At 43.0% G+C, this 12,285-nt stretch overlaps 1 protein-coding gene across 1 annotated transcript; it reads right to left on the bottom strand.

Moving 5' to 3' along the window:
* Nucleotides 1–11,442: 11,442 nt before the first annotated feature.
* Nucleotides 11,443–12,084, bottom strand: LOC117144854. Its single transcript, XM_033310257.1, has 2 exons — nt 12,022–12,084; nt 11,443–11,967 (listed from the first exon to the last, which is right to left on the bottom strand). The coding sequence occupies exons 1-2, from the start codon at nt 12,070–12,072 to the stop codon at nt 11,476–11,478; spliced, it is 543 nt and encodes a 180-aa protein (XP_033166148.1). The 5' UTR covers nt 12,073–12,084; the 3' UTR covers nt 11,443–11,475.
* Nucleotides 12,085–12,285: the final 201 nt, after the last annotated feature.

Raw genomic sequence — 12,285 nt, 5'->3', positions numbered from 1 at the left:
GACAAATCCTGCGAAGGCTCGGGCTCGGGCTCGTTCTGAATCCGATTTTTCCTTCCCCGCCCCACGAAAAATTCCCCCGGCAATCTGGGATTCTCATTCTCGTATCGGCGATTGCATCGTTCTATTAAATTACCAAAAGGCAAACGACAAACGGCAAACGTGTGCTGGGCTTCCAAGCTTCCTATGCTTCCAGCTTCCAAAAGTGGGTGGTGGCTTAAGCGGTGGCGCTGGGGGAATTGCCTGGTCCACAATTGAGATAAGATTGCCAGCGCCGAGATACAAGATATGTCATGTATCTCGCACACAAGAGAGAGACGGCCAACGAATCAAAACCAAATTACATCAAATTCTCATCCTCGGCTGGCTGGCAAATAATTATAAAAGTCACAGCAGACAGGCAGCCGATCGAAGATAGAACATGCATTGAACGACGTTTTCCAAGGGGCCACAGAGGATGCGATTTACACGTGCACTACAATGAAAATACGTTTCTTTTAAGTCCGATATTATACGAAATCCCAATGAAAATATAGTTCTAAATTTAAGTTTCCACACATGTGATATCTTACTCACTAACGTATCTTATACATTTATATTGGCATGAAATTTGTAAGAAACACTTCGTATTTCCATATTTTGTGCAGTGTAAAATCCATAAATGGATGCATGTTCCACACACAAAATGCGGAGGCCACGTGTGACTAATAGAAATTTGCATGCGCAATTATTTGAACAAACCGCAGCAATTTCACGGCAGCAACACGCAGCAGCAACACCAATCGACGGACAAGCTAATTAGAAAAGAAGTACCCGCGGCTGGAAGGGGAAGTCGGGAATCGGAAGAGGATATACTGTAGTAGCTACCGCAACGAATCGATTTGGGCATTTTATTGTCCATAAAGGACGCAGGTCCTGCGAGCAATTTGTGCATCGTTAAGGGTTACTGCAGCACCACACTATATCCTGTGGCATACGTACACCCCCAAACTGCGCTTGTTGTGATTTGTTGTGACACTTTGGGCTCGCAATGTTGTTATGCAAAAATTAGGCGCATAATTTTATTGCAATTTTTATGATCGAGCAGCGGTCGAAAGACTGTGAGAAAGTTTTCCTCCAACGTGATGCGATTTTAATTGTGAGAAACTTGGCTGGCCAAAATTGAAATTATGAGCCATTACTTTAGTGTCATCCTGGAAGCGCGCATTTCCATGAAAATTATGATAATCCTGTTTATTGGGAAAATCCTTTCTATGCCTTATTTATGCGACCGCAACCGAACAATGGCGCAAAATGTCTGCACCTGACAAAGGGGGAAAATCGTGAAAAGTGCCTTTCATGTTTGACAAAATGCAGCGACAACAAAAAGCATTTCTTGCACTGATTTCGGGCACTTAAACATCCACGACATCCATGAACAACGAACAAAAAAAAACAATTTCGCTTCGAGCTCTACATATTTTCTTTATTTTCCATTTGTGAGTGGAGGTGAATTGATGAAAAACTGTCACATCATCGGGTCTCCTTGTGCTGCAGTTGCGCGGCTTTGATGTTGCGTATCCCTTTGTCCTTGGGGATCCTGTCAAAGGGATTCCCCTCCGGAGCATTGAGTTTCACGGTCCTGCAGTACCCTAACATTTTGACATACCTGTTTTGATGTCTTCTTGTTATTGTTGATTGTTGGTTCAAAACACTCGACACAGTTTTCAAAAATAAACGATGTGAAATATTTGTATTTCACAAAAGATTGTTTTTTGTTACCCGCATTTAAACTAAGCTATACATTTCAAATCTAAATATCATAACTTACATAACCTACCAAATGCATAAGATTTACTTAATATTCAAGATCAATCTTTCTTGTTTTAATATGAACGAACGGTGTAAACGGTTTAGTATTTTATTTCCTGATTTACATCTTAAATCTCAATAATCTTTTCTCTCTTTGTGACTTTGTGGTTAATGTGGAGCTCCCAATCTTTATGATAGTCAACACCTGAAACACGAGAATTGCTGGTCTTAAAGTATAGTACTTTGTGGCACAGAAAATCTTTCGATATGCCACCATTTCTTAGCCGTATTCCCTTGCCGCACATACATAGATACATCTCTGAAAGCCATAAATTCTTCAAACATTAGAGCGTAGCAGTAGATCCTAAGCCACCCACTTCGCATTCGAGGCAATACAACAAAAACAATAAAACGTGGCAGGCGCATCCTGCCACCCATTTTCGGCTCCCACTTCCCTTTTATCCTTGCAACCCCAACCAGCAAAAAAAAAATAATGTTGCCTTTAACCTGGCCCACAAGTCACGGCCCAAAAGTTTTGTTGGTGTTTTTGTTGTTTTCAGCTGCGGCGTTTTCTTTCGGATTTTTCCTTTTGCCAGGACGAAAAGGCAGAGGGGGGATGGGGAGGAGGAGAATGGAGCAGAAGCAGAAGCAGAAGCACACTGTACGCGCCATTTTCCGTGCGATTGCCAATGTTAAACGCAGCTCCCGAGAGCCAGCCAGAAACCACCCGCAACCACCAACTACCCACCCACTGTCCGCCGCCCACCGCCCCTTCTTCCTTTGGCGTGGGTGTCCTTGCTGTTGTTTTTGTTGCTATTGGTGTTGTTGTTGCCGCTGCTGCTCCCTCTGGACCAGAAAAAGAAATGTTTCGCATAAAATGTTATCGCAAAGATTTACGACCCGACTTTTGCGCATCACACGCCACCCCCTTCTTCCCGCAAACCAACAATCGCCCACCCCTGTCTTCTCATCCCCCTCCCTCGGCGATCCCCTCACCCCGCCCATGGCATCCAGCAACTTGTTTTATGATAATATACGAGCTTTCTCCGCTGAAATATAAATGTTGTGTGTATGAGCAGTGCCTCTGTTCTTCTGCTTTTCGGACCCCCCTTTTCATGGACGGCTGCTGGAGGGACTTTATCCCCACCAAGAAAGTACAAAATTAGGATGAATAACATTTTTAGAATTATTTGTGAGAAGCAAAGGACAATTGTTACTTCTTTCAAATTTATATTTAAACGTCCTCTTATTTTATTTTTATTTTATTTCCAATTTTACCATATACATATTGCACTAGATTCTACCGAATTACACATGCTTTACTTTTATTGAACAACTTAAGATGAAAGTCAAGCGTTGGATTTCTTATCTGGCATATCTTAATTATCTAACCCCACCCCTAGAAGCATTTTTACTACGCCCATGGCCCAGTTGCCTGGAGTTTCTCCTTTTGCGCCATTTTGGCTGTCATCCTTTGCAGGAGTCACATCACTTGGCTGGCGTATCTATTTATCTAAGCATTTGTACATATTTATTTTAATGTTGAGGCAACCCCAGCGACTACATTTGTGCCCACCTCAGAGGCCGTGGCCGAGGCTGAAGGCAGCTCCATCTTCATTCTGGCCCACTCCCCCGAAGTGAATCCACAATAAAAATGGCTGCTGTATCCATAAGATACATGCCACTGATTTCTATGCCAACGTTTTATCTCGGCAGGCGTAGGAAAGCTTTGGCTTTCTTCCTTGATATGTGTGTTTGGCTTTCTGCTTCCTTCTCCGTCTCCGTCTCCATCTCCTTCTCCACCTTCTCCTCGTGCGCCAAAAATCGTAAAATGAAGATTTTTCATGAGGATTGTAGTGGTTCCTTTTTGGCAAGGAGAAGGGGCTGTGGCATCCTTGGGCGCATCCTTGCCGCTGCGGAAGTAATTTATGACTTTTCGTTTTGCAAATGTTTAAATCTAAACATAAATATTCTGCCCTCTTCGCCGGTTGAAACATATGAGCAGCGTTTGTATTTATTTCATTTGCCTTTATTTCGCCCCTGATAAATTGTGCAATTTATGGCTTCGGTCATAAACATAACAACGAGCCGAAATTGGCTTAAACCGGCGGCCGCAGGCTTAAATACGCCAATCGAAATCAATGACAAAATAATTACACTCATACGCGTACATGGATTTTATTAATCGAATTATAAGATATGGCGTCAAAACAAACACATTGAGCTCCATAAGCCGACCCACAAACTGGAACAAGTCGCATGAGTCAGAGACAAATGAATGGTGATGTTAATGATATTAAAGGCAAATGTGGAACGATTGTACAGTGAGCACTTGACGGGACCAACGTCGCGGTTCTGCACCGACCAGTTTCACTTTTAGCCAATTTCCACTGTGTGAGCCACACGCGTTGCCTTGGAAATTAATGAATTGCCAGCGATTATCCTGACCGCCTCATCATCGACATCATCAGTGCCAGCATAAATAAGCACAAATTCAATTACTTATGCCAAATAAGTAGAAATGATTCAATAACGAAACCGAGATACTCGTACAAAACGAAACTAGGCCCATAACACACACAGGCATCTCAGATAAGGAGATGGAGATGGAGGCTGGCAATCGAAGGAGTCCAAGGAACCGAACTCCGCTACCATTTACCATTTACCATTACCAGAGTGCCCCGATAAGCGCGGACACATACAGATACTGCGGACCATGGCGAGCAAACTGATCAAATATGCTTAATTATAATTTGATTTGATTTATGATGCCTTCTGATTTCATGTGACATTTGTAATTATTCTTGTCGCGCCCCGAACTGCAGTCGCGATCAACGAAATCATCGCAGAGGCTATAGCAGGCATAAATGCACTGCAAGAAGTGTCAGTTCCAATTAAATGAGTGCAGAATAAGCAATAAGGCTTCTTGGCATTTCTTATATATGCTATAATCTGGCTAGCTTTTTAAAGTGTCACACCAATTTGTTTCAGTGCAAGAACCGACTGTTCGAAGGAACAACATCATCATCATCATCAGCATTGACAATTGGTGCCGCTGTTCCTGTTGGTGATTCTACCTTTGTTGTTCCTGTGGTCTTCACCTCTTCCCTGGCCCATTGGCAATGATCAACGATGTCGACAGTGACAGCGACGAGGAGCAAGCGACAATCCTGAGCTGCATACGAAACTAGCTGCGCCTGATGAATACGTACAAGAGGCTTATATACGTGTTGAAGAGGGTGTTGGAATAATGTAATGCCCAGGATGCCATAATATTTACTTATCAAGGCGCTACACTGTCGAAATAAGTCATTCAGAGTGAGTTATGGCGAGTTCAAGGAGGAATTCTCAATTGCTTCTCGACGTTAGCTAAACACAGTGAGAAGCGCAGAGAAAGGAAGTTCTCTAATGAAAATAGTAGATTGGTCTTTAAATAAACTAAGCATTCTATGGTTTAATGTTTACCTCTTTCTCTAGAATGGTATTTAACAAACAGATATTTCTTAGTAATTCTTGGAAGTGAAACCCAAACTTTCCAGCATCAATACATCCATAAGGGCATTTTTCATTCGCTTTTAAGCCATTCCACTTTATAATCGTCATCCTGGTGTGGTTTATTATTTGTTCTACGCCAAAGAGCCATCATATGCTAGGAGCATATACATAAAGCCACACTATATACACCCATATAAGTATGTCGTTCGTCAGCTCAGTTACCGCGTCTATGTCTGTGGGGAATAAATCAACACGCTGTGTGGCTTCGTCAACGATCCATCTTGGCCCGGCAACTCGGCTCTTGACTCTCGATTCTCGACTTTCGACTTACCTGTGCGAGTCGCCTGGTTAAGGGGTCTAAGTTTGGCCTGCTGCCGTCGATCAAATCAGGGGCCGCACCGCCGCCTTTTGATCGGAAACTCTCGCCTACGATCGAGTGACAATCGACGGTGCGCCGGGCAAACAAAAACAAAGCCAGATCAAATTTAAAGGTAGGTTGGCCAGCCCCTCAATGGAGATCAATAAGCTGGAGCTGGAGCTGGAGCTCTGCCGCTCTCCCCCGCTTAGATTATCGCGCAGCGATCACCGAAATCGATCAGTTAAGCATAAGGCGCGCGCCTTCTCCTTGGATAATAAGCTGAATAGGCGTATGACAATAAGCTATGTAATTATATGGCATATCATATCGGTCCGGTCGGCAATGAGAGAGCGCAACTGGAGCGGATTACCGAGAAGTGCGTGGGCAGCCGGTTGGAGCCCTAGAGATGGCCTCAAAGAAGGGAAATACGAGTCACAATTCCCCACTGGGTGAAAGGGCTGGAGATGGGAGATCCAAATGATACCAGTCACGACAACTTCAGCTTACTTCCATAAGAAAGTAATAAAAAAAGATTGTTATAAAGAATCTTTGTTGTTATAAATAATATATTATTAATATATTTATATCGAAGTATATCTACAAAATAAATTGCATGATATTGGTAGGACACTACTTATGACAATGAAAAACCATCTTTGGCTTACTATTTATTTGCGAAAGTGTATAGATGACTTTCTTTCGCTGACCTTTGTAACTCACGATGTCATCGCGCAACTGCACTATAATTGCGGTTGACAAATTGCAGTCAGCGTGAGACGGATTAGGCTGGAAGTATCTCCGTGTACCTGTGCCCAATATCAAAACCCTTTTCCAGAGGCGGCTGTTCTGCTGCTGTCTTTTAATTAGCATGTCATGTGCACTTGAGCTGTCTCCTGCCACGCCCCCCTTTTCTTGGACGAAGGGCGGGGGTGGGGGAAGTGCATTTCGCTGGATGACTGGCACTAAATTCAATTTACTTTTTAAATATATATACGTTTCGTGGTTTTACGGTCGCTCGACTGCCACTCAGAGCCGCTCCTGCGATGATTGGCGTTTTTTTTTGGATTGGTGGTTACGCGGAATCGGGCTAATATCGATGACTTGGCCATTGAGTGGCTGCCTGGATGCTGGCATATGTATCTTACCCACCGACCAACCGACCGACTGACTGACTGTCTGACTGACAGGGGATATTTATTAGCCCACTACTCAAAGAGCGCCACTTGAGTTGGTCTCCTTTGCTCGTGTTTTTATTTGCTTTTGCCTGTTTTAATAAGCGGTTACCTTCTGGTTTCCATCTCCTGGCGCAGTTTTCAATTAGCCCATGGCTTCGCCAAGGGTTTTTTTTTTGTTTTTGGCAGGGACCTCGGGCCCTGCACTTTAATTAATCGCCGTGTCTAACAAAATATGACAAGCGCCATAAATTAAAGAGCTGCTCCCCCCGTAACCATCCATTTTTAGTTAAAGCCCGTTTCATGGGGCATATAAATGAGAGATGTTTAACTAAGAGACACACACAGGCTCCGCATAAAATGAACACAAATTATGGGAAAACACTAACAAAAAAAACGAGAGAGTGGCTGGCATGCAATGGCGGCAATGGGAGCGTGGGCCCAGATGAATCGCTGATTTGGGCCCAGTTAGTTGGGTGTTGGGCCAACAAATGTAGGTGGTCGGGCAAACTGGCAGAGAATATGCTTAATCCAAGTGGAGCACAATTGAATTAAGCAGGTACTGCAAGTACGTTAAAACATTTTAGTTTTAGTGTTAAAATATATAAGCTTTAATTACCTTTCAAAATCTAAAAACGCATAAGATAACCACTCTCAAATTCCGAATTACGAAATCCGAAATCTTAACTACCAAAGGGAGGATCTTACATAAAACAATAATATAATATAGCCATAAATTCGTTCGCATTCGTATATATGATAAATTAAATCCGTGCAAAACAAAAGGGTTACGCTCCGGTCTTTTGTGGGCCAAAAAGAAGTGGCAGTGGCAATGGCCCATGGCAACAAAGGATGGGAAATGGATTCGAGAATGGGATTTGGCTGAGGGCGCCACATAAGCCACAGTCGAGCTGCATAACTCAAGGCGTCTGTGACATTTTTATGGCATCAAATATATATTTTATTCGCCGCTTGCCCAGCAAGCATGGGCGTAGTGCGAAGGGGCTAGTTAAACAGAAATATGAAATATAATTATAATACAGTATGTACATACATACATATATGTGATGAGATATATTTATCAAGAGTTATTCGATACTTTCAATCAATATAATCCCCCTATGTAATTCCCACCGCCTCTGCTAGTAATATATACATTTATTTTCCGTCGCTTTTGGGCATTTTACATTTCGTTTGGGCCCACACCGCTGCCTTGGCCAAATCCCCTGCTCCCCTTAACCTCAAATGCAATTAAAACAAAGAGAGAAAAGGGGCCCATTAATCCTTTTTACACAATATCCTGTACGTATGACCGCCAATTGGATGGCGGGGGTGTTTGACTTTCAGAGGAGTGAGGGTGGAGGAAAATGGGGGCTTCACGGGGCGGCCATTTTCTTTTGCCAGCTGCCATTTTTATGCTCGTTTTGTGAGCCTTTTTTATTGTCTGCTCTTCTGGTTTCCTTTTTTTTTTTTGTTTGTTTGCTACTCTTTGGCATTAAAAATGTTTTATGTTGTGTGCGATTTGAGCAACCTACTTTGCACATGCTCAGGGGCGTGGGAGGGTTAAGGGGGGTAAGCAGAGATCTCATCGGTGGCGCTTTATTTTGTTACATATTCTATATATATATATGTACGCCCAACAAGGATGTGCGCCTCGTTTGTTTGCGTAGAAAGGCTTAATTTGTACAGGACTCGGCGCACACATACACACACACACATGTCCGCTTTTAACGACTCCCAAATCGCATTTGTGTGTGCGACTTTTGTCTTGGCTTTAACTGTTTTTATGGCGCATTGCGACTTTTTATGGCCTTGTCTTCCGCTGCACTGCCAAAAGTTGAGTACTTCGGTTATCATATTAGCAATGTACTTTATAACAGATTCAGAAAAGAAAACATTGTAATTTGATACAAAGATTGAATAGAAAATTGTATAGAAAAGTAATGGGTAAATGTTTTGAAGCACCCTTTGGACAAGACTTTTAAATTTATTTTTAAATGGCTAACAAGGACTTCATTGATTAAAGAAAAAGGACAGTGCATTAAAATGTCCATGTAACGATATTATTTAAGCTGTCTTGTTTTGGCTTTGCCTATTCTAATGTGTGTTGCCCCCAGCTCAGGCCACGCCCCCAAAGGGGGAACGCCCAGACCTCCAAAGGACGAAAAAAAAGCACACGAAAAGCATAAAGGATAATAATAAAACGGAGCCTTATCACTGATGCCGATGCTGCTTTGCTTTGCTTTGCTTTGCTCCTGATGATGGCGATGTTGAATGCCGCTCGCTGTTATAATAAAACAAATGGCAGCCCCATTTAATTGCTGGCCATAAATGTGCTTGGTCCTGCGTACAGGAGGGCATGGTGTATCCTTTTCGAGGATGCCACCGCCACCAAGGAAGGCGGCTATATGTGTGTATGTGTGAGTGTGGTGCGTGTATTACTTTTTATTATTATTAGTATTTAAATTTATTTGTTACTTTATGGCGTGCACGCTGATAAATCTGAGCAAGCTCGTTGGCCCTTTTAATGGCCGGCCATAAAAGGTAAGCCCAGAAGAGCGGGCCAAATTATACAATCAAAGCAAGTTAAAAGTCCATTTAGTATCGCCGATATGACATAATTGAGTGGACGCTATCTCTAACCACCAAAAAAAAAAAACCCAAAATCCAGAACCCTCAGAGAAAAACCCCTACAAATCCCAGCATATGTACCAGCCATTTGAGGCGATGTCCTGTGGCTTTTGTTTTCATTCGACAATGCAATTAATGCAATTGCACAATTGTTTTCGGGCGCACTTACAAGCGAAGTTCTCGCCAAGGGAAAAGTTTGTGCACTCACAATTGGCACATTTGGTTTTATTACCCAATTGAGCAGCTAATTTGTGGGGAGTTGAGTTCAACCCGGCCAAACAAGTCAATTTGCGGTGTATCTCGGCGAAAGTCAACCCCTCCATTGCAGATACACTCGCATACCTAATGGGCAGGACTATCCTGGCTCATTAATGCCTGTCTTCAGCATTTGTTATGATATTTTTATTATTTTCCATGTGCTGCCGTGATTTCAATTTGATTCGAGAGCGATGATTAATTCATGCTGGGCATAGGCCACACCTACCATCCTGGCGTGGTAGTTCCCATTCGGATGCGCCTTCCCCTTCCTCTTCCCTCTCCCCAATCTGTGCGATGATAAATGAACCTTATTTTCCCCTCCCCTCCCCCACATCTCCGGTGTGTTTGTATTGATGCTTATCCGCGACATTCCTGCCGCCCAAAGTGTCACTGTTGTCGATCATTTTTATGTTGTGTGCCTTCGCAGTTTGATTGACAAGCCGGAGTTCGGAGTCCCGAGTTCATTTTACATGCAGCGATCATCTCGGGACACGCTGCTGCTTTTTACTTGTCTGCCTTTTATGATCGCTCGTCTTGCGGGGATCGCCGGGGCCAGGGAGTTTACCATAAAATGCCCATTAATCATTTGATAGAGCCGCGTAATGAACTCGAACTTCAGCCGGGCAGTTTGCCAAATACAAACTTTTCCGTGCTTCTCCTCTTTTCTGTTTTTTTTTTTTTTTTGTTGCACTTTGTCTGGCTTTGGCACCTAATCCTGGCGCACAACTATGCCGTTTGCATTGTTCCACGCACAATGGACACAAAGGACATGTTTGCACTGATTATCAGATTAGGCCATTGTACGTACAAATTGATATTGTCATGTTTCAAGTGCCAGTTTGCCTGGCCGGCCAGTCCTCTCCTTTTCAGCCGGAGGCAGTGCAGAACTCATTGAATGCTGTCGCCAGTGCCGATTAAGAGATTTTTATTTTCGCACTCGCCACTCTGCCAACCACTCTACGATGAAAACCAGGCCAAAACAATGGCCCAGTCGCCCCGGCCAGATTTGCAATATTTAGGCTCGGCTTCCTCTTGTTTTCTGGTTTCGTTTTGACGAAACAATCGCCGGACAATGAGCCATGAGTGGTTTTAGCGCTGCGGTCCTCCTCGTTTTGGTCTAGTTTCTGGCCCAGAACCGATCATTAGCATAAAGCCACAGCGGCGACGGCAATTCTCGATTCCGATTCCCATGTCTGTGCTGGGCGTTGGCCGAGGCAAAACGAAGCGAAAACGGGCAAGGATTAGCCCAAAATGTGCACATCATCCTCGCCGGAGATCCTTTGAGGTTGATCTCCGTATCGCAGACAAGTAATCGCAATCGCAATCTTGGCCCGAAAAATCGCTCCAGCTCGTATCAGATTTCGCTGGAAATCATTGGGCAGGATTTCCCTATCAATGCAGCTGAATCGATCGATGGATTTAAGAGGTGTTGGCGGCTATTTTTGCTATGATCTTCAGATTTCAAGTCGAGCCAAATTGTCTACGAGTGCAGATGGATGCTATGAGATATGCTAATCTTTTGGCACTCTCAAAAGGGGGTTTCCAGAATCGTGGACCCATTGTGATAAGTGTTTTTGGCACTTGGCGATCTTGATAAAAGGAAATCCATCGAAAATATGTTTCAGTTTCTTGGTTTTCCAAAGTATTGATATTAATCTTAAACTTTATATACAAAACATATACATACTAATTCAATGGAATTCCCTATAATATAATAGTAATTGGTAGTTCGTATGTAGGTTCTATTATTACACTTTATCGTTTATTTCTTGGCTAAGACAAGTCGCTAATTTGTGTAACAATTTCTAGACCGCCGCCATATTCGTCATTTTTGAAAAGAGTGCCAACGGCCTTCAGATATCCTCGCGGCATTATAACTGGCCAATTGTCGTTTTTGAGGACTACATCCTTTACGTAGTATATTCCCTTTGGTATGGGACATAGGTGCGTATGAGCCGGAAAGTCCGTGTTAACTCCGTACTTTATACTCGGCTCAAAGTACGACCAATAGGCCGCCAATGCCGTGCAGATGGATTGTTTGGGAGCGGTAAACGGAAGCTGCTTGTACTCGCCATCGCCCACAGAATCGATGAAAGTTTCACCGACAACTGAAATTGATTCATTATCCAGATCCTCCTTCAGTTCGAAAGTGCCATTTGCCATGCGTTCTCGGCCCACAAACCTAATTTGGCTGAAATCGAACACGTTGGTGCCATTTGAGGTAATCGAAATGAAACGCGCTTCATAGTTTCTCGGAATCAGTGCCTGAAAATCAAGAGTCAAATAGTATGGAAAATGATTTCGGCTTTAATCTCTTACGCAAGTCTGGCCGATTAGCATTATTATTACACAAAATAGAAAAAGCTTCATTGTTTTACTAGGTTATTGTAGAATTCAAAACTGTATATGCGCGGAATTATTTCGGATATTTATAGGGCCCAGCTATCTTTAAATAGTACATTGTAAATCTCTGTACAATGTCGTTCAAATAGCATAGTGTCATGCAATGTAATTCAACCTACGTAACTTGTATCTTGCTCATGATATTTGATAATAAACTGTGCTAACAACCTTTTTAAAATA

This window comes from Drosophila mauritiana, chromosome 3R, assembly GCF_004382145.1.
Source record: "Drosophila mauritiana strain mau12 chromosome 3R, ASM438214v1, whole genome shotgun sequence".
In the NCBI taxonomy this organism is placed as follows: Eukaryota; Metazoa; Arthropoda; class Insecta; order Diptera; family Drosophilidae; genus Drosophila; species Drosophila mauritiana.
The sequence above is the reverse complement of the archived record's forward strand: the minus strand, read 5'-3'. Positions and strand labels throughout refer to the sequence as shown.